Source organism: Canis aureus, chromosome 3 (assembly GCF_053574225.1).
Source record: "Canis aureus isolate CA01 chromosome 3, VMU_Caureus_v.1.0, whole genome shotgun sequence".
Lineage (NCBI taxonomy): Eukaryota > Metazoa > Chordata > Mammalia > Carnivora > Canidae > Canis > Canis aureus.
The window spans coordinates 12,353,919-12,375,352 of NC_135613.1; the positions used below are offsets into that span (position 1 = coordinate 12,353,919).

The window sequence follows — 21,434 nt, forward strand, 5'->3', positions numbered from 1 at the left end:
GGCCCGCGCCCCGCGCCCCGCGCCCCGCGCCCCGCCGGCCGTTCCCACAGCGCGCCCCGCCCCCCGCCCCCCGCCGCCGCGCCCACGTGACGCCCGAGCCGCCGCGGCTCCGATTACCGCCGCCGCGCCAGTGCCCGCGCCGAGGCCGCGCCGCCAGCCGCCCGCCGCCCGCCGCCCGCCGCCCGCCGCCCGCCGCGCCCCCCGCGCCATGGCCCGCGCCGCCCCGCCGCCGCCCGCCGCCCCCGAGCGCCCCGGGCCCCGCCGCTGAGCGCCGCCGGGAGGCGCAGGCCCCGCCTCGGAGGAGCGCCCCGGCCCCGGCCCCGGCCCCTGCCCGCGCCCCCCGCGCCCCCCGCGCCCCCCGGCCCGGCCCGGCCCGAGCATGGAGACGGCGGAGAAGGAGTGCGGCGCCCTGGGCGGGCTCTTCCAGGCCATCGTCAACGACATGAAGGTAACGGGGCGGCCGTGCGTGTCCTCGTCCGGGCCGGGGCCGGGGCCGGGCGGGGCCGGGCGGGGCGGGGCGGGGCGGGACGGGGGTCCCGGCGCGGGGTCCCGCCGAGGCTGCTCCCGCGCGGCCGCTGCGCCCCGGCCCGGCCCGGCGCCTCCGCCCCCCGCCCCCCGCGCACCCTCCCCACCCGCCGCCTCCCCGCGGCCCTGGGGCCCGGACAATGCTGTCACCGCCGCCGAAAGCCGGGAAAAATAATAGAGCGGAGAGCCCTTAACTCCTTCCCCGCCGGCCGACCCCCTGCGGCGGGGCCCGGGTCCCCAGGCCTCTGGCCTCACCTTGCGGGGGGAGGGAGGCGCTGGGGTCCACCCGGCCTTCGCCACCACCCTCCCCGCATCCACCCCCAGCATCTCCGTCCAGGTCCGGGCAGGAGCAGGCCGCCAACTCTTGGCCCACCGCCGGCTCACTAGGAGGGGAAACTGAGGCCTGGGAATGGCTCAAGGTCACCAAGGAGATGGGCCGGCGCTGTCCCTGACCTCAGCCGTCTCCGCGGATCCGGCCGAGGGAGATCCTCTCTGGGGAGAGGCCAGGGTTCGGGGGGCTGGCCCAGGCTGACCAGGCAGGGAGGGGTTCCCGCTCCAGTGATAGGATGCGGCGGGGATCGGCGCTCCTGCCCTTCCTGAGGGTAGGATTCTGGGGGCAGGGGAAAGAAGTGGGCCCTCCGCGTGAACTCCTGAGCACCCCCCACCCCGTCACACACTCCCAAGTACCCAACACAGTCCCACGGGGACATCACAGGCCCAGGAGGAGGCCCCGCGGTGCCCAGGCAGGCCCTTCCCGAGGCCCCCAGCACTGCCAGGGGTCAGCCCCAGGGACAGCAGCCAGACCCCTGCCCCTGGAAGGGGCCCGAGGCCATGCCCACCTAGGACTTCAGGATTAGCGGCACATGGGCGTCCTCCGCCCCCATATAGGGTGCTCCCCTGAGACCTCCGTCCCTAGCCATCCCACGTCTGTGCCCCTCAGGCAGCCGTCAGGAGTCCTGGCCCCTCCACCCTCAGCAGCCCCTCCCGTGCTGTGGACATCACAGCCCTGGCCGCGGGACTCCTTCCCAGGACCAGGCAGCCTCGAGCACCCTCTCCCAGCTACTCCCAGGGCTGGGACCTTCCTCCACCCTCCTCCCGCTGGCAGCCTCTCTGCTCACACTACGGGGAGCAGCAGCTTCTCTGCATAGAGGACGGGGACAGGACTGTCCCCCCTCTCCAGGCAATTTGCAGGGAACTTTGAGAGCAGACAGAAGGAAGAGGGAGACATAGCGGGAGATTCAGGCAGGATTTTCTGACAACGTGGGGGTTTCACCCGGGGTGATGCCAGGGACCTATGACATACGCCTGTGTTCAGGACAGGGACAGAGCAGGGGACTGGGCCTGGAGGGTGATCACCTGGATTTGAGGGGCAGCTTCTGGCTGTAGTGATCTGAGCCGCAGAAGCAGCAGGGCTTCCCCAGACGGAGGGGGCTGAGCTGAGGAGCCTGAGCTTGCCCGTGAGGCCCGTGCACAGCACGTCCACTCGAGCAGGAGGGAGGCCTCCCTCAGCTACACCCGGAGGCCGGACGGGTCGGGGGAGGGCACCGGCCCAAGGTCGGGGCTCCCTGCCTCTGTGCCTTGTTGAACTCAGCCCAGATGCCCACTGGGGGGCCAGGCCACCTGCTGAAGCCCAGAGAGGGCAAGGGCTTGCCCCAGATGGCGGGACCAGGCCAAGTGCCTTCAACGGAGTGAAGGAGGCCTCCCACTCAGCCCTAGCCCATCCAGAAAAGGGGGCTGTAAACTGTGCCTTCCTCCTGAAAGTGGGGAGGTGGCCCAGACATAGGCCCTGCTGCAGGGCAGGGGCGGGGGGCTTCTAGTGGAGAGGCAGGGATTGTGGGGTTAGCCAGCGTTAACTGAGCACTTACTGTGCCCTGGGCACAGTGCTAAGTGCTTCCCACGCAGTGTCTCCTTCAGTCTCCCCTAGGACCCAGTGACGTGGGGGCAGCCCCCAGCCCGATGTGACAGGTGAGGAAACAGGCCCAGAAGGGGGCCTGGTCCAGGATTCCCCAGAAAGCCCTGTCCCTGGGATCCCATCGTGGGGTTGGTTGCTCACCCCCACAGCCCATGCCGGACGACAACCACCGCCAGGTCAGAGACAGTCTCCGAGGGCCTCCCCCTCGGTCCTGTGCCATCCACCTGAGCAACTCTGGTAACAGGCCCTGGGGACAAGGGTGGGTGTTTCTCCCGTCTCTGTGCTCCTATCCCCTCCCCACCTTGCTGCCCAGATGCTCATCTCTCTGTACCCCCTGGAAGTAGGTGTAGTGACCAGTCAGACATGGGATCAGATCTTGCCCTTGCCACTTGGTGGCCTTGAGCAAGTCAGTTAATCTCCCTGAGCCTTAGTCTCCTGACCTGTAGAATGAGGGTGACGGGCATATTTATTTTATGGGGCTGTGCTAAAGACCCAACGTCCTCACACAGTGAAATGGGCTTCGCACAGTGCCTGGCTACCACAGCCCCTTGGCCGGCAGCAGTCACTGCCCCAGTGGTGGTAAGCCAGTCTGAGAGCCTGCCAGCCAGCGCATGGCCAGGATGAGGGTAGGGGCCCAGGGGAACACAGGGACCTCCCCCCACCCCTGGACCCTGGCTGCTCCATCCCCTCCACCTCTCCATCTCCAGGGTCCTGAATGAGTGACCTACTGGTGGGGGTGGGCTCCCGGGCTTAGAGACTGGGGAGGAGGAAGACCTGGGCCTGGCCTCCCCCAGCCCTGTCTTGTCCCTTCCCTACCGGGAGCTGAGAGTATGAAGGTCTGGGATGCAGTGAGCCTAGAGGCTGGGGAAATGGACCTCAGCCTGAGGACTTTAATGGAGTAGGAACTTGTCTGTCCCCAGCTTCTCCTGGTCCCACAGAGGCTGCTCAGTGGCTGGGAAGGTGCTCTGGGTCAGGACACCTGCCCCCAGATCCCTGCATCCTCAGCATTGTCTTCCCCGGAGGTCTTAGCAAGGCTTTGGGGCTGAGATGTTGCAGTGATGTCAGGGTGCCACCTTTCAGAAGACTCTTTGGGGTGCCGAGATGAGGGTCAGCTCCTTGGGATTGCCAGGGACAACCCACCAGGCCCCTTTACCCTGAACTGCGCGCACATGGAGACAGCCCACCCACCACCTCTCCCATCCCGCTCCAGCCTGTGTGAACTCAAATATTTGCTTTCCCTGAGCGCTGGCTGGGCTGGGCTGGGAGGGGAGGAAGTTTCTAAGGCTATCAGAAGCTGTCCTGTCTCCTTCCACCCCTACAGGCTGTCCTCTGCTGGAGAGGCCATCTCAAACCTGCCCCTGGGTTCCAGTCTGGCAGAGCCTGCTTCTGGAGCCTTGAGGGCTGGGGTCTCTGCATTCCCTGTTTCCCCAGCAGCCCACTCCACAGCCTGCATAGAAGGGAGTGTTAGAAGCCCTTTGGGGCTGGGACTTTACTGCCCTCTGGCTCCCCTTCAAGCTTCAAGGCCTCCACAGGGCGCTCAGGCGAGGGCTGAGGTTTCTCCAGGACCCAGCCACCATGGAAGGACGCATTAGCCAGAAAAGCCCCTTGATCAGACTGGACAACTTAGTCGCCAAGAGCCCAGTCTCCCTACTAGGAAACCCCCTCCCAACTCAGAGCTTTGGGCCAGGCTGGGATAAAGGCCACACTGTGTCCCCAGGAGGGGAGGGGAGCCGGGGGTGGAGAAAGGTGGCTCTGTTGGCCGCACAAGGCCCCATTCAGCCTGGGGCCTGGCTCTCCCAGGCGGGCTGGCTGGGCCCTGCAGCAGTCACAGCCTCCCCAGGCCTGGGAGCCACTGCGGCTGGCCTGGGATGGATGGGTGGCCAGGCTGGCCACAGCTTCCGGACCACAGGGTGGGGGCCCGCAGAGGCCCCGCTTGAGACCTGGCATGCCTGAGCCCTGCTGGTGGCACACCATGTCTCTGCCCTCGTGCCATGTGGACTACACCTATGTCAGGAGGGACACGGTTCCCCTCATGCGGCTCAGCCCAGAATCCCTGCTGGAACCCAAGGGAGCCCCCAGGAGACAGGACCTGCCATATACTGCTTCCTCCTCCCCCAAGAGAGGGTGTGAACCAAAACAGTGGCCGCTATAGACAATAGGCCAGACTTCCTGACTGTCAGGGAGGGAGGGATGAGCAAAGGCACCTGTTCCCAGGGCCCATGGCTCTGTCCTTGGGCCTCTGCAGCCCCAGAAGGCCCAGGAGCCTCTCTCCTGGGGGCAGGGCTGAGACCTCAGAAACTGCCCAGAATCTGGACACAGGCATGTGGGGAGCCCAGCCCAGGTGAAGCCTTACAGTCTCCATAATCTCATTACCTCTCCCATCTCCTCGGCAGAGCTCCTACCCCATCTGGGAGGACTTCAACTCCAAGGCCACGAAGCTGCATTCCCAGCTGAGGTGAGGCTGCTGAGGGTGCCCCCGTTGGGGAGGGGACGGGCAGAGGAGAGGACACCTCACCCACAGACCATCCACTGTCCATCTCCCCAGGACCACTGTGCTGGCTGCTGTGGCCTTCTTGGATGCCTTCCAGAAAGTGGCAGACATGGCCACCAACACCCGAGGTGGGGAGGGGGCGTGGCTGGAGGTTGGGTATGCCCCAGGTTGGGCTTGGAGGCTGCAAAGGCTGAGCGGAGTAGGAGCCACAGACAGGACACTGGGCCCAGAGTTGGGACCTTGAATTCTGTTCCCTAGTGGAATCGGCTGGTCGTGGAGAGAGTGAGCCTCCAACACGAGTGGCATGCAAGCAGGAGTGAAGGTGACAGGGATGTTAGTGGGGGATTCGCCCTCGCCCTGCGGCCGGCTGGATGCTCAGCCACAGTTCAGCCTTCAGGGCAGGGGTCCGCCGCGGCTTCTCCGCACCACCCACCTCTGCCGCGTCTGAGGGCACGCGGGGCAGGCGAGCCCCTGTTGGCCTTGCCATCTCCTCTGCCTTCTAGTTCAAGTAGCAGGGACAGGGGCCCCAGCTCCTTCGGGAGGTGAGAACCGGGGTAGCGGGCGCTTGGCGCCCTCACGCCTGCCTCGGGGCCCCCGCGGGGTTCCCAGCCGGAGGCGCTGGGCTGGCCCCCGGAACACCCGCCCTGCAGGCGGCCCGGCCCGCATAGGCAGGGCCTTGCCCCAGCGCAGAGGAGCCTCGCAAGTACTGAGGACCCATCCGATCCCGGATCCCCGATCCCGGATCCCCGATCCCCGATCCCCGATCCCCGCACGGACCGCGGAGGGTCCTCGGAGGAGCGCGGCAGCCGGAGCGCCCAGAGCTGGGGGCGGGGCGCGGGCTGCGGCTGCGAGGGCGGCCTTCGCGGGCCGGCGCGCCCCCTCGTGGCCGAGGCCGGGACTGCAGATGCCCCGGCGGGCCCCTTCCCACGCTGCGCTTGCCTCGCCAGGGGCCACGCGGGACATTGGCTCGGCGCTCACGCGCATGTGCATGCGCCACCGCAGCATCGAGACCAAGCTGCGGCAGTTCACCAAGTGAGTGGGCGCGGCGGGCGGCAGGGGGTGGGCGCGGGGCCGGGGACACCCGGTTGGTGGCCCTGACCCTCCCGTCCCACCGCAGCGCGCTGCTGGAGAGCCTCATCAACCCGCTGCAAGAGCGCATCGAGGACTGGAAGAAGTCGGCCAACCAGCTGGACAAGGACCACGCGAAAGGTGGGCCCTGGGCTCGGGCGGCCTTACTGTCCCCGTGGTGCAGAGCCCCCATCATAGCACTCCTCTCTCACCCCGTGCACAGAGTACAAACGAGCCCGGCATGAGATCAAGAAAAAGTCTTCAGACACACTGAAGCTGCAGAAGAAAGCGCGCAAAGGTAGAGCCCACAGTGGCCCATGGAAGCGTAGCCCCACGGGGCCCTGCTCCACATACCCCACACCCTATGGGGCACCCCAGGGCGTCATCCTGGCTGGAGGGGCCCTCTCCTGGACCCAGGACCCTCCAACCCGCTGGGTGGGACAGAGGGAGCCTCCCTGCACCCCAGACCTGGCCCAGGCCCTCCCCTCTCAGGGAGGCAGCAGGAGGCCCAATAGGCCCAGGCACCCACACCCCTGCCCCAGGAGTGGCTCTTTCCATCCGGCTGTCTTTCACACATTCTTTCTTTCTCTGTCTCTCCTCCTCTCCTCCTCCCACATCCTTCCTGTAGAGCTACTTGGTAAGTCAAATGTCCGTCCCTCCAGCTGCTCCTCCCGTCCTTGTCCCATTTGTCTGTCTCCCCCAGCTCAGGGCCATTGGAAGGAGCCTCTCCGAGCCAAGGAGGAGCGAGGAAGGCGGTCGGTCCAGCGAGGGAGGGGCCTGGGGCACAGACCCCCTGGGGCCCTGGGGGCCCCTGGCCAGGGAAGAGTCCCAGGCCACTGCTGGGTCAGTCTGCCAGGCCAAGAGGGCTTGGACGGGGCGGGGAGGGGGGTTGGGGGGGGCATAGGCCCCGGCTGCCCCGCTCCCACCAGGCCTGCCCAATCACCTGTCGCCTTCTCACTTCCTGTCTCACCATCTCTACATCATCCTCTTGCTTCTCTCTGTCTCTCTCGCTGCTTCTCTGTGTCGCCGTTGCTGTCCTTATGCATCACTCTCTGAGCTGAGTGGGAGCCCCCACCAAGACAGCCCCTTCCCCGCCCCCGGGGCCCAGCCCCTAGCTCTCCTGACCCCCACGCCCCTCAGTGGCCTGGCCCACAGCTGAGCCCCAGGTTCTACTTTGTCCAGCCCTCACCCTCTCACTGTGCCCTGTCAGGTGAGGGGTTGCTGGTCCATGGGCAGTGAGGGTATCCTGAGGGTGGAAGGCTCAGCTGGGGAGGCCCCTGCTGGACTCACCTGAGCACACCTGCTCCCAGGTCCCAGGTGGCTTTGCAGCTTTGGTGTCTTTCCTGTGTGTGTGTGTGTCTGTCTGTCTGTCCTCTCTGCCTGCTCTGGGAGCAGCCCCTGCACAAGCCCCAGAGTCCTGGCCGCCCTCCCCGGTCCCCAGCCCCACGGCCAGGGACAGCACCATAGGCCCAGAGCCAGGCTGGCATCCCCAGCGCGGCCTCTCCTCCCAACCCTTCCAGGGAAAGGAGACCTGCAGCCGCAGCTGGACAGCGCCCTGCAGGACGTCAACGACATGTACCTGCTGCTGGAGGAGACAGAGAAGCAGGCGGTGCGCCGGGCCCTGATCGAGGAGCGCGGGCGCTTCTGCACCTTCATCACTTTCCTGCAGCCCGTGGTGGTGGGTCCCTCAAAGTCAGGTGTTCTGAGCATCCCCACGGTTGTGCTAGTTGGAGGGTCTCCAAGAATCTCAGGAAATCCCAAGAATCAGAATTTGGGGACCACTGGTGGGGGTTCTGGGTGACTCAGAGGCCCCAGCCACTTGGCCGGACCCAGGGCTGACCACTTGAGCTCCGAGAAAGGCCACTTCTCAGTGATAGGTAGCTGGGCCCACGTGCTCATAGCCCACAGACAGGTCTCGTAGTGGACAGATGGTCACACTAGCCCCAGAGTGTCTCGTTCCAACCTCTGCCAGACCCAAGCAGTGGTGGGTGAGAGAGGAGAGGCTAGGGGAGGCCCATTCCTCCAGGGGCAGGGGGGCAGGGGGACAGGGGCCGGGCCGGTGGGCCTCACCTGCTGCTTCCTCAGAACGGCGAGCTGACCATGCTGGGAGAGATCACCCACCTGCAGGGCATCATCGATGACCTAGTGGTGCTGACCGCGGAACCACACAAGCTGCCCCCCGCCAGCGAGCAGGTATCGTCCTGGAGCTAGGGCCGTGGAGGGGGCAGCTTGCCATTGGCTGGGGACAGTGGAGGAAAAAAGAGGACAGAGGACCAGACATGTCCCCAGACATGCTGTGGGACACCCAGGAGCACCTGCCCAGGTGAGGGTGGGGGCCTCAATCTGAGAGCACATGGGCAGAGGTCCCGTGGGGCTTTACCCCGCCTCTGCCCCCAGGCTCCACCCCAGTGAGCCCCAGACCTGGTGATGCCTGCCAGTCATCCACACCCAGAACCTGTCCCCTCCCCTAGACTCAGGCACACAGGCCTGCTGACACAGGCCACCCTGCTCGGCTCAGCACTGTGCGCCCACTGCACTAGGGTCAGTTCCACCCAACAGGCCCGGGGCGTCGCCCTCGCTAGGCCCTTCCCGTGTGCCCAGCCCTCTGCTGAGCACTTTCCGCAGCCATCCCAGTGAACCACCCCGTGGCCTACAAGACAGGACGACTCGCTGTACATCACGGGAGAAAGCAGGTTCAGTGCGGTTCCAGGAACTTGCCCAAGGGGCTCAACAGAGCCAGGATTTGACTCTCATGATCACTGTCTTGGCTCCCCTGCCAGTGAGTCCCCAGGGACACTGGTTCTCCCATATCCCCTGCCTGGCCCAGGAGGGGACAGCATCCTTGAGAAGCCGAGAGGGAGGAGTCTCCCCTGATGCTCCACCCTCACCCCCACCTTCAGACTCCCCTGCAAAGTATCCTGGGGCTTGGCTCTCATTAGGGAAGAGAGTGGGGGGCCTCTGGGGGGGTCCCCCAGAAAACGATAAGGCACTCTGCAGAGCAGGGCCGCCTCTCATGACCCCCACCCTTGTCCCTCTCCAGGTGATCAAAGACCTGAAGGGCTCAGACTATAGCTGGTCCTACCAGACCCCCCCGTCGTCGCCCAGCGGCTCTGGCTCACGGAAGTCCAGCATGTGCAGGTCAGTGCGGGGTTGATGGAGGCGGAGGAGGCAGGGGGATCCTAGGGAGGATGGGGAAGCTCCCAGCCAAGCTGCATTGAGAATTGCTTCAGGGCCCCAGGATTCACACAACTACGTCACGGAGGAATTTGCCAGTGTAGAGGACACGTACCCCGTCTCCAGGCTGCTGCCAGCACAGGCATGTGGTAGCAGGAAGCGGGCAGGAGCAGCTTCATTTAGGGAGCAGTCACTGTGTGCCAGTTGCCACACTAAATGCTTTATGCCTTTTCTTCATTGAATCCTCACCCCACCATGGTCTCCGTTTCACTGAAGGGGAAATTGAAGCGCGGGGTCCCAGCATTTCACTCTCCGGCTCTGCCCAATCCAGCAAAGTCAGTACAGGTGGAGGACAGTAAGGACTTAAGACACAGGAGGGAGGGGCACAGACACTTCTGGGAACATGTGCTGAGGCCACAAGGAAAGGGACACTCCAGCCTGGCTGGTTTCCAGCCGATGCCTCAGGCCAAACCCTGGCCCCGGAGTCTCATTCAGTCACCGCGCAGCCCCAGGATCAGGGAGGCCTCCAGGGCTGGCATCAGGGCAGGATTTGGAGGAGACATTTAAGATTCAAGGTTCCTTGGGCAAGAAGGCAGTGAGCACAGGGCGAGTTCCCCCCCCTATTGGGGGAGGCTCTTCTGTCCCAGGCTCCCTTTCCCCAGATCCACCTCTGGCTGGGCATCTGGGCACGAGAGGTAAGCCAGGCACGGCCATCAGCAGCTCCTGTAGAGGGAGGAGAGCTAGGATTTGTTGGACGACCGGGTAGGTGTCCATCACAGCAGGAAGGGTTGCAGAGGACACCTGTGACCAAGGGTGGGGGCTGAGTAGCTTCAGGATCATGTTCAAAAAGAAGGCAGCCTTCGTTGCCCGAGAGTGAAGTGGTTGCACAGAGGACGTGAGCTACGGAGGACTTGACACACTGAAGGGGGGTGGAGGGGGTGAGGACAGTAGTGGGTCCAGGACCCACACAAACCATCACCACATCCTAGGTATCCAGTTAGGGTTTGACGGCAAAGATCAGACTTTGAGGAGGCAGTCCAGAAACGGTCAGACTCAGTTTCCCCATCACCAACATAAGGCCTACTGTTCTTAATGGCAAAGTAGGAAGCAAAGTGACTGCTCGGCCCTGAGAATGCCCTGGAATGCTGGGGTGCTCCGAGGGCAGGTACTGGGCCAGCTCTTGGGGGCTGTTCCCTGCCTGGGCCCCACCCCCATCCCACAACCCAACTCTTCTGTGGCACCTAAATCTCAGGACTTGTAGTCTGACTTTATCTTTTCCTTCCTTTGCCCCTCACCTCTTTCTTCTACCCTTGTCTGTCACCCTCCCCTCCATACACACCCTCGTGTCTCCCTGTACCCCTGTATCTGGCTGCTGTACCTCCTCCCTCGCTCCCCCCAGTGCCCCCAGCAGTGGTAGCAGTGCCAAGGGTGGCGGAGCCCCGTGGCCCGGGGGTGCCCAAACATACTCACCCAGTTCCACCTGTCGCTACCGCAGCCTGGCACAGCCAGCCACCGCCGCTGCCCGCCTCTCCAGCGTCTCCTCCCACGACTCTGGCTTCGTCTCCCAGGATGCCACCTACTCCAAGCCCCCCTCACCAATGCCTTCAGACATCACCAGCCAGGTGAGGAGGCATCTGCAGGGCCTGGAGGTCCCCAGGACCACCTCACTGGGGACCACCCTGGCTGAGGAGAGGTGAAGGTTTTAGAGTGGCCAGCATCTGCTCAGCAGTGTCAGCAGGGGGCTTCTGTGGCTCCCCTTCCTCACCATTCCCTGGCTCCTTACCTACCACCTTCGCCTAGCCTGGGGAGCCCCGAGGGGACAGCTTAGCAGTTCTGATCCTTTGTGACCCTCCTCCCACATAGGCTTACTGTGATGGGGTGGCTGGCCATGGGAGGCATCCCCGGGAGCCCCAGGACATCCTCCTGCTTCTGTACACTTGGGCCAGCTCATGCTGAGCCCAGAGACTGGCCCGTGAACCTCCTCAGATGCAGGCGCAGATCCTGCAGCCTCAGTGAAATGGGCAAACAGAGGGAGCCCAGTAGAAGGCAAAGGGAAGTCGAGCCACCTGCCCAGGGGGCTATCCTGAGGGTGTCAGGAGCGACTGCATTAGGATCCAGCCTGCTATTCCTCCCCACCAGGGCTAGTACCCCATTTGGGCTGGGTATTTTATCTTCTCCTGGTTTTTTTGCTCAAGGATGTCCCCATTACACTTCCAGTCTCTCTCCCTGTGCTGGCTCATTCCCATCAGTATACACACAAGCTCTAGTATCATGGATCTTACTTTTGTTTTTAAGATTTTATTTATTCATGAGAGGCACAGAGAGAGAGGCAAAAACACAGACAATGGGAGAAGCAGGCTCCCTGCATGGAGCCGGATGTGGGACTGATCCCCAGCCCCAAGATCACACCCTGAGCCAAAGGCAGACGCTCAACCGCTGAGCCACCCAGGCGTCCTGTATCACGCATCTTAAAAGCCGTCCCTTCTGACTATAAGAGAAAGGAGGGAAACTGAGTGGGGAAAAATTAGAGAGGAAGACAAACCACGAGAGACTCCTAACAAACAAAGGGTTGCCGAAGGGGAGGGTGGGTGGAGGGGGTGACTGGGTGCGGGCACTAAGGAGGGCACTTGATGGGATGAGCACTGGGATGATACTTTATGTTGGCAAGTTGAATTTAAATTTTTAAAAAGGGAAAAAAAAAGCCCTCCCTTCCCCCAGGTTATCCTCCAGCCACCTAGTATCCTTCACAACAGAACTTCTTAAAAGATTTTTCCACGCTAAACATCTCTACCTCATTTCCCATTGACTCCTATCTGCTTCCCCTATCTTATGACTGAAAATTTTTAGATTTGTTCATTTCTCCCATATAGTTCTATCCATGCTTGCTGTATATATTTTGAGACTGTTTTATTAAATGCATACAAGTTTAAAATGTCAGCTTTTCATAGTGGATTGAATCTTCTAACATGATGTAGTTGATCCTCTGTTCCTTATAATGCTTTCTATCTTAAAGTCTGTTTTATGTTACTACAGCTATTTCAGCTGTGTTCTGTTCAAGATTTATATTACCATTTCCCACTTCTTTGCTCTTAAACTCACTATATTTGTATGTTTTAGATGAGTCTCTTATAAACAACAGATGTCCAGATTTTCTCTTATCCAGTCTGACAATCTCTATCTTTTAATCCGTATTCTTAGTCCACTTATATTTATTACGATTACTGACTTATTTGGACTTATTCTGTCTTTTTATTCATTCTGCTTTTTCTGTGCCTCTTTTGTCTCTTCCCTTGCCATTTGATTGTTTTCTTTTTCCCGTTCGTTCCTCCCTAATAGATTATAAATTGTATTCTATTTCTTTTCTTTTACAGGGTACTTTGAAATTTTATCATGCATCCTTACACAGGCTCACCTTCTGAATAATTCAATAACATTAATAAATATTTTAATTTAGTCACTCACTTCCTCCCCAACTTGTAAGGTATTATATGTTATCTCTACTTTTTTGGTAACACAAATGACACTTTTCTTCTTAATTTCATTATCATTTCCTACACATAGCATTTGTCTAGATTTATCCATATGTTTACACATTTTTTTTGTTCATCATTTTTTCTTGCACCTCAAATCTTTCTTCTTTCTGAAATATATCCTTTAGAAGTTCTTTTTTAACTTTATTTTTTTTAAGATTTTATTTATTTATTTGTTCGTAGAGACACAGAGAGAGAGAGAGAGGCAGAGACACAGGCAGAGGGAGAAGCAGGCTCCACGCAGGGAGCCCGACGTGGTTCTCGATCCCAGGCCTCCAGGATCACACCCCAGGCTGCAGGCGGCGCTAAACCACTGCGCCACAGGGGCTGCCCTGGAAGTTCTATTAGAATAGATCTGTTGGGCAGCCCTGGGTGGCTCAGTGGTTTAGCGCCGCCTTCAGTCCAGGGCCTGATCCTGGAGACCTGGGATCGAGTCCCACATCCAGCCCCCTGCATGGAGCCTGCTTCTCCCTCTGCCTGTGTCTCTGCCTCTCTCTCTCTCTCTCTCTCTCTCTCTCATGAATAAATAAATCTTAAAAAAAAAAAAAAGAAAGAACAGATCTGTAGTAGTAAATTCTTGGTTTTTGTTTATCTGTAAACATGTTTCATTTTGTTATCTTTCTTGAAAGTTTGGCCAAGGACACAATTCTGAGATGACAGTCATTCCCTCTCCAGACTTTGAAGGTATTTTTCCACTGTGTTCTCACTTCCGTTGTTGGTTGAGAGGTCTGCCGTCCGCCAGATTTTGTTGCCCTTCATGAGTGAGCTTACTTTGCTCCCTGATCACTTTTAAGATCTTGGCTCTTCAGTTTGTGTCTAGTTGCAGATTTGTTTTTAGCCTCATTTGATATGTTTATATTCCTATATCTGTGTATTCATGTCTTTCACATGTTCTGGAAATTTTCAGGCATTATTTCTGTATTCCTGCATTCGTCCTTTCTATTCTTTCCCTCTGAGATTCCAATTCCGCGTGTTATCAGACCTCCTCATTTATCCTTCTGTGTCTTCTCTTAATTCTCACAGTTTCCATCCCCTCACTTCTCTGTACAATGTTCTGGATCATTTATGCAGGTCTGTCTTCCAGTTTCCTTTTCTGTCTGTTAACAGCAATTTAACCTCTCCATTGAGGCTCGTTTCTAACTTGTTATTTTAAAATAATTTCGGACTTGTAGACAAGTTGCAAAAAGTACAGAATTCCCACTGGCTGCTCCCAAACCTCCCCTAATGTTAACCCCTTATGTAGCTACCAAACCAGGAACAAACACCGGCATGTGTGGATACAGTCTTTTTTCAAATTTTGCCAGTTTTCTCACTAATTCCCTCTTCTGATCCAGGAGTGCAGGATCCAGGGCTGGACCCCAGGTCGCCTTTAGTTGTTATATCTCTTTCAGCTTCTCCGATCTGTAGTGATTCTTCAGTCCTTTCATGACTTTGATGCTCTTGAAGACTACCAATCAGGTATCTTTTAGAACATTTCGCAGTTTGGGTATGTCTAGTGTCTTCCCAAAATTAGATTGAGGTCATGGATTTCTGACAAGAATACCACAACGACATCATATTGTTCCTCATCCTCACCAACCCCGGGTATTTTGCATCTTTTTCATTTTAGCCATTCTAGAGGGTGGATAGTGGTAGTGCCCTGTATTTTTTTAATTTGCACTTCCCTAACGAGGAATGAGGTTGAACATCTGTTCATACTTCTGAAGGCCACTGGGCTGTCCTCTTTTATGAAGGACCTATTCAAATTTCTGCCCATTTTCTACTGGGTTGTTTGCTTCCTGATTCTGAGAACTTCTTATATATTATGGATACAACTACTTCATCTGAGATCTTCTCTGTTTCTGTGGGTTCCCTTTTTACTCTCTTAATGGATTTCTTAATGATCTAAAATTCTTAATTTTAGTGGACGTCGTTTGTCCAGTTTATTCATTTTTTTCAAATTGTGCTCTTTTTGGCCTGAGATATATTTGTCTACTCCAAGGTCACAAAGATATTTTCCTCAAAAAGCCTTTTTACCTTTTTCATTTAGATGTGCAGCTCATCAGGAACTGATTGTGTGCACACGCATGTGTACACGTGCACATGTGTCATTTGAAGTAGGGGTTGTTTTTCCACACAGATATCTAATTGGTGATTTATTGAAAAGACCATCTTTCCCCTCTTGCACTACAGTGTTGCCTCAGTTATAAATCAGGTGTTATCTACATGCCTGTAGCTATTTTTGGAGTTTGTATTCTGTTCTGGTTAACTTGTGTTCTCATACCAATACTATACCGCCTTAATATGTAACTATACAAAACTTTGATATGTGGTAACAAAAGTTTTCCATCTTTGTTATTCTTCAGTATCACCTTATCTACTTTTGGCCCTTAGAAATTCCTTGATTTTTAATGTCTGCTTGTCAGTTTCCATAAAAAAAAAAAAACAGTAACAGCAACTCCTGGGGTTTTGACTAGGGATTGTTCTCCATTTATTTCGGCTTTTCCTTCTCTTGGTAGTGTTTTGTAGTTTGCATGTAAAGATCTTGCACATCTATCATTGGTATTTTTTTCCTGGGTATTTGATGTTTATTGGTGGTTTTATTTATTTATTTATTTATTTATTTATTTATTTGAGAAAGAGGGAGTGAGCAGGGGGAGGCACAGAGAGAGAAGGAAAAGTAGACTCCATGCTGAGCTTGGAGCCCAACGTGGGGCTTGACCCACAACTCTGAGATCTTAACCTGAGCTGAAATCGAGTCAGATGTTCAACCAACTGAGCCAACGAGGCACCCCTATTGATGCTATTTTAAATTCTATTGGCTTTTGAGGAGGTTTTTTGTTTCTTGGCTGCTGGAAATTTGATTTTTTTTCTTTGGTATATTGACCTTACACTCACATTTATTAAAACCACTTATTTCTAATACTTGTAGATTCTTTTGAGTATTCTATATATGTGACAGTCCTATCTTTTATAAGTAATGACCACTTTTTTCTTCCTTTCCAATCCTTTTGCTTTCTGTTACTTTTTCTCACCTTACCTCCCTGCTAGGATTTCCAGTACTGAGCAGAAATGGTGATCATGGGCATCCTTATCTTTTTCCCCACTCTCAGAGGGAAATACATTGATATTTTTGTAGATATTCCTTATTATCAGACTAAGGAAGCTCTTTTCTATCCCTAGTTTGTTTGTTCATGAACTAACTTTGAATTTTTCCACTGAGTGTTCCAAATGCTTTTCCATTGTTTTTTGTTGGCTTTAACAATTATATTGGTGAAAATCCAAATTTTCATATTTCATCTGAATCCTCGCCTATGGTACTTTGTTTCCTTTTATTTTGGTGATCTTGGTTCATCATAAACTGTAAGAAAAATCTGGGGGTCTAAATTAAGGAGAATATGGAGAATTTGGCAGGGCAGACGTGCTACTAATAATGGATCCTTTCCAGGTACCCTGGCTTAGTCCGGGCCATCACAGGGCAAGCCCCCCACGTTGCCCCTTGCCCAGTCTCCCAGCCACTGTACCGCACTCATTATGTGCCCCAGGAAGCCTTCATGGCCCTGTGCCTACCCTGGCTGCTTTTGTCTTCATTCCTCTGTCTTCTTTTGAGTTGGGGGCTTCCCAGGCCACCTACCACCCGGAGCAGGAGTCTCCCCTGCACTCTTGGTAGACTCAAAAATGATCTTCTCCCCCCACCATTCTGTGAAACGGTTCTCGAGGTCTCCAGGGATGCCTCTTTGCCCTCATCTGAAGGATCCCCCATAACATCAGCACCACTAACTGTCCCTCCTCCACATGGTAGGTCCTTCCAAGTTCTGTGACATCATCTGCTTATGGTTTTCTTCTCACTTCTCTGGCAGCTACTTGTTCCTCTCCTTTGCTGGACCTTCCTTTTCTTCTCAGCGCTGAGCATGGGCATGCCTGAGGTCCTTGAACCTTCTCTCTAACTGCCCTTGTTGCTGAAGTGACCTTACTCTGTCGCATGGCTGTTAATCGGTGGCTCCAACCTTGTCTTCTCCCTAAACTCCAGACATGTAAATGCGGTTACCTAATCACAATCTGTGCGTAGATACCTAACAGGGAGCTCAGGATGGAACTCTGGGCTCTTTCCTTCCCGCAGGCCAGCCCTTCTGACATGACAGGGACACTGTCAACCCCGCTGCCCTCCCTAGTGTCTTTCCCTTGCCCACCACTTCCAGGCCGTCAGCCGCGAGTCCTGCCATTCAGCCTCACAACCTGTGGCTCCTGGGCCAGGCCACGGGGTTGGTCGGCGCCCGCGGCGTGCACTCGGGGTGCTGAGGTCTGCTGCAGATGCTCGCAGGGTGGCGGGTGGGGCGCCAAAGCGGAAGGCCGTGCTGCATGCCGGTGCTGTGACCAGCTCTGTTCTCTCCTCTCCTCGTGGCCTCCCCGCCTGCCCCCGCATGGCAGAAGTCCTCCAGCTCCGCGTCCTCAGAGGCCTCGGAAACCTGCCAGTCCGTTAGCGAGTGCAGCTCCCCCACTTCGGTCAGTGCTCCCGCCTGTGTGGGATGCAGGGAGGGCCCAGGGTCTACCCCGGGGGGTGCACACAGTGCCTGCTCCCCCAGGAGGAGCTGCCTGGGCACACCTGCAGCCACTCCCAACACCATCTTTCCCTCCCAGACGTGCCTTCCTACCCCGGGCCTGGAGGGACTGAGAGGTCATGGCGTCCTCCATTCTCTGCCCTTGGCCACGATCACGAGCCTGAGGCCCCTTGTGGGTCTGAAAACCCTGAACCTCAACTGTAACAAGGGGATCCTTCACCGAGGACGCAGGGCCAAGGGCCCCCTGACCTGTCTGCCACACCTTGCAGGACTGGGCCAAGGCAGGCCCCCACGAACAGCCCTCAGGCACCAGCCTGCAGCGGAGGAAGGACCGGGCTGAGCACCCCCGAGACACAGAGCCAGGCCTGGCCAGTGGGGGCACCCTGGGCCCCAGTGGGGAGGAGGCCCCACGACCCCGCATGTCCCCTGCCACGATCGCAGCCAAGGTAGGTGCCCGCTCCCCTGGTGGCCCAGCCCGGGGCCCCACCTTCACTCCCAGGCCAGTGCCAGGAGGGCCCGGGAAGTGGTCTCGGGCCGGCCCCTGTCCACCCGGCAGGAGCCCCCTGGAATCTGGGCTGAGGGGGGGCAGCAGGGAGCCGGCTTCAGCCTGCAGTCTTCCCACCCCCAGCACGGTGAGGAGGTGTCCCCGGCAGCCAGCGACCTGGCCATGGTGCTGACCCGCGGCCTGAGCCTGGAGCACCAGAAGAGCAGCCGGGACTCGCTGCAGTATTCCAGCGGCTACAGCACGCAGACCACCACGCCGTCGTGCTCTGAGGACACCATCCCCTCCCAAGGTAGGCCCTGGGGCCGGGGCCGGGCCGGGTCACCGGGCCTTCGAGGCCCCGGCCCCGGCCCCGGCCCACCGCCTCCCGTGCCCTCAGGCTCCGACTACGACTGCTACTCCGTGAACGGAGACGCGGACGGCGAGGGCCCCGCCGAGTTCGACAAGTCCTCCACCATCCCCCGCAACAGCAACATCGCCCAGAACTACCGCCGCCTGATCCAGACCAAGCGCCCGGCCTCCACGGCGGGGCTGCCCAGCGCCTCGGGCGCACCCCCCGGCGTGGCCACCATCCGCCGCACGCCGTCCACCAAGCCCGCCGTGCGCCGCGCGCTCTCCAGCGCCGGCCCCATCCCCATCCGGCCGCCCATCGTCCCCGTGAAGACGCCCACGGTGCCCGACTCCCCCGGTTACTCGGGGCCCACGCGGGCCGGCAGCGAGGAGTGCGTCTTCTACAGCGACGAGGCCGCCTCGCCCCTGGCGCCGGACCTGGCCAAGGCGTCGCCCAAGAGGCTGAGCCTGCCCAACACGGCCTGGGCCAGCCCGGCCCCCGAGGCGGCCAGCTACGCCGGGCTGGCGGCGGACGACGACGAGCAGCAGCAGCAGCTGGCCGCCAACCGGCACAGCCTGGTGGAGAAGCTCGGGGAGCTGGTGGCGGGCGCCCACGCCCTGGGCGAGGGCCAGTTCCCCTTCCCCACCGCCCTGGCCGCCCCCGCCGAGGAGACGCCCAGCCCGCCCCCCGCCGCCGCCGGGGACCCCCCCGCCGAAGACATGCTGGTGGCCATCCGCCGCGGGGTGCGGCTCCGCAGGACCGTCACCAACGACAGGTCGGCGCCCCGCATCTTGTGATGGCGCCACCCTCCCGCCCTCTGGCCCCCTGAGAGGCCGTGGCCTGGCTGAACAGCAGACGCTCAGAGCGAAGGCACAGCGTGGAGAGCAGAACCAGGCAAGCTTTCGGTTTTTTGTTTTTTAAGTCACATGAGGCAAAGCCACTGGATGGAAAGACACGTGTCTTGGATTTCAGTACTTAAGCGGGAAGTGACTTCTTTAACACAGCTCGCCAGCTCTGAGCCTACAGGCCTTGAACTGGATTTGGAGCCTGTTTTTTACGTCTCTTGCCTGCTCTGCCCTCCTCTTCCTCTTCCAAGGCCCTGCCTTTCCCTATCTCAGCGCGCCCTGGTCTGGGCCCTAGGGCCGCAGCTTAGGCGACCAGGCCCAGCTTCTCCTGAATGCCAGCCCCCCCCCACCCCGCCCCTGGCCGGGCTCCTCTCTCCTCCCTTCTCTCCTCTCCCCGGCTCCCCTCAGTCAGGGAGGCAGGCTGTCTGTGGAGGGGCCAGGCACCCAGTCGGGCCAAGGTGTCAGATTTGACTGAAGCTACACAAAATGGCATTTGGGTGGGGAGCACAGACTGAGGTGGGAAGGTCCACCGTGCTGTGGGGGGAATGCGGCCCACAGGCCCAGGGCCCCAAGTTAAATCCTGGGGAACTGTGTGGAGGAGGCCATGGACGCTGAAGTGTGTGGCTGAGGTTGAGGGCAGGGCAGTGGGGAAGGATCCAGAGGCCTGACAGTCATCTGGCCAGCCCTCTGGGAGCTGCTTTCAGATGAGACTTTAACTCTGGTGGCACTTTGGTCACGGTTTCGGCCACCTTTGGGGGTAGGGGCTGGAGCTGTAGAGGGTATGGGGGGTTATTTTATGAATATAATAATAAAATAGAGCTGACTGGACAAGGACTATGTGTGGGGACAGGGTGGACAGTACAGGGTGTCCGAGAGTGCCTGAGGGACAAGGGGTCCTCACAGTGGCCCGGTGGGCCCATGGCCGGAGGAGGAGGGCCAAATTGGCTTCCCCAAAGCCAAGGGGTAGTTGTTTTTTCCTCCAGTTTCTGGAGCAAAGCCAAAATAAGGTTGGGGAGGGCCAAGGTGGGGCCTCCAGCACGACCGCTTGGATGGGGGTGAGGTGTGATCCGGGGAGATTGGCTTTGACTCTCTGTTGCCAGAGGAGATGCCATCCCGGCACAGTCCCCCCGGCCCCCAGTCCTGTGCTGGCGGTGGGTGCAGGGTGGGGGTGCCCTCCCCTCCATTTACCGAGTCCCGCCAACTCTAAGCAGCAGGTAGAAGCAGGTGAGTCTAGGGCGAGTGGAGGGCTTCCTGTTGTCCTGCAGGCCAGCAGAGAGGGTGGCCGGGCTCGGAGGGCAGCAGGACCACAGGGCAGGGGCCTCCCGGGGTCAGGAGAGCGGGCTTTTCCTGGTCTGGATGGGGTGGGGTTGGGTCTGAGTCAGCGCCAGGCTGGAGCTCCTGGTAGTTCTGCAGGGAACTGGGATCCAAGTAAGGCGGCCAGGCAGGTCTGGGGAACCAAGGATGCTCCTGAGTGGATGGAGCCCCCCGGGCTCCCCAAGCACAGATGGAGAAAGGTTTCTGTAAGTTGCTGGGTCTGAGAACAGCCTTGCTGAATGCTCAGACCAACCCGAGAGCCCGGGTTAGGGCACCTGGAGAGGGCCCAGGTGCGGGAAGGCCTGGAGCGCCGGGAGAGCAGGTGGCCGGTGTAAGGAGCCGCGGGGGTGTGGGGGGTTTGCACTGCCCCTCCCCGAAGGGCTGTGCTGGTCTTTACCCCGGTGGGCTGAGGGAGGAAGATGCAGGATGTGTGATGTGAGCAGGGTAAGGAGCGCGGTGGGGGGTAGGGTGGGGGGGTGGCTTGGGAGGCCCGAGGAGGGGCCCCCAGGCTCATGCCTCCTCCCCTCCAAGCCACCCCAGGGTGTACATAACTCCTCCATCCCCCTGACCACCTATCTCCCAGTTAGTGACCACCTCTTAGGCCCACCCCCTTGGGATCCGAGCCAACCATCCCACATCACAAACTTTGGTTTGGGGGACTTCTTTACGTTCTTTTTTTTTTTTTTTTTCTTTTTTGTACAGAGAAATATTCTTTTCAAAAGCGTCTTTTGACTGAAGTAACTTTTCTGGTGCTGTTGTTAACTTGTTCCTTTTTTTAATTTATTTCCCCACCCTGAGTCTCCCTTCTTGGCTCCTACTCACCCTTTCTTCCCTCCACCCCTCCCCACCCAGCCCCATCCCATTTGACCCATTTTGTTTCTTTTCTTTCTGTCCGTTTTTTGGATAAATGATCCTCTCCTCCCTGCCCCCTCCACCCCGCCCTCCCCTCGATTTAAATAGTCACTGCTACAAGTAACAAATGCACTGTGAAGATTCCAGTATTAATAAAGTTGTACTGTAATTAACACCCTTGCCTCCGCCTGGCTTCCTCCAGGGCCGCTCCCCAGCCCCCTGCAGCAGCCCCGGCGCCTTTCCCGCCGCAGGTCCGGCCTGGGGCAGGGGCACCCTGGGAGCCCGGGCTCCATGGGCCAGGGGCAGGGGCGGCCAGGTCTTGCGCCGGGACCTATGCCTTTGAATTCCTCTG

At 58.6% G+C, this 21,434-nt stretch overlaps 1 protein-coding gene across 4 annotated transcripts; it reads left to right on the plus strand.

The window, feature by feature from the left end:
* Positions 1 to 300: 300 nt before the first annotated feature.
* MTSS2 (MTSS I-BAR domain containing 2) lies at positions 301 to 21,257 on the plus strand. 4 transcript variants are annotated; one of them, XM_077890105.1, is made up of 15 exons: positions 302 to 448; positions 4,831 to 4,892; positions 4,983 to 5,056; positions 5,876 to 5,960; positions 6,046 to 6,137; positions 6,220 to 6,294; positions 7,517 to 7,674; positions 8,082 to 8,189; positions 9,037 to 9,134; positions 10,570 to 10,792; positions 17,108 to 17,182; positions 17,508 to 17,684; positions 17,867 to 18,032; positions 18,120 to 18,508; positions 18,605 to 21,257. In XM_077890105.1, exons 1-15 carry the CDS (start codon positions 380 to 382, stop codon positions 18,866 to 18,868), a joined length of 2,115 nt encoding a protein of 704 aa, XP_077746231.1. In that variant the 5' UTR covers positions 302 to 379; the 3' UTR covers positions 18,869 to 21,257. The 4 variants fall into 4 exon arrangements, with proteins under 4 accessions (XP_077746213.1, XP_077746237.1, XP_077746231.1 ...); XM_077890087.1 differs by having other exon boundaries at positions 301 to 448; positions 18,120 to 21,257; XM_077890111.1 differs by having other exon boundaries at positions 301 to 448; positions 10,666 to 10,792; positions 18,120 to 21,257.
* Positions 21,258 to 21,434: the final 177 nt, after the last annotated feature.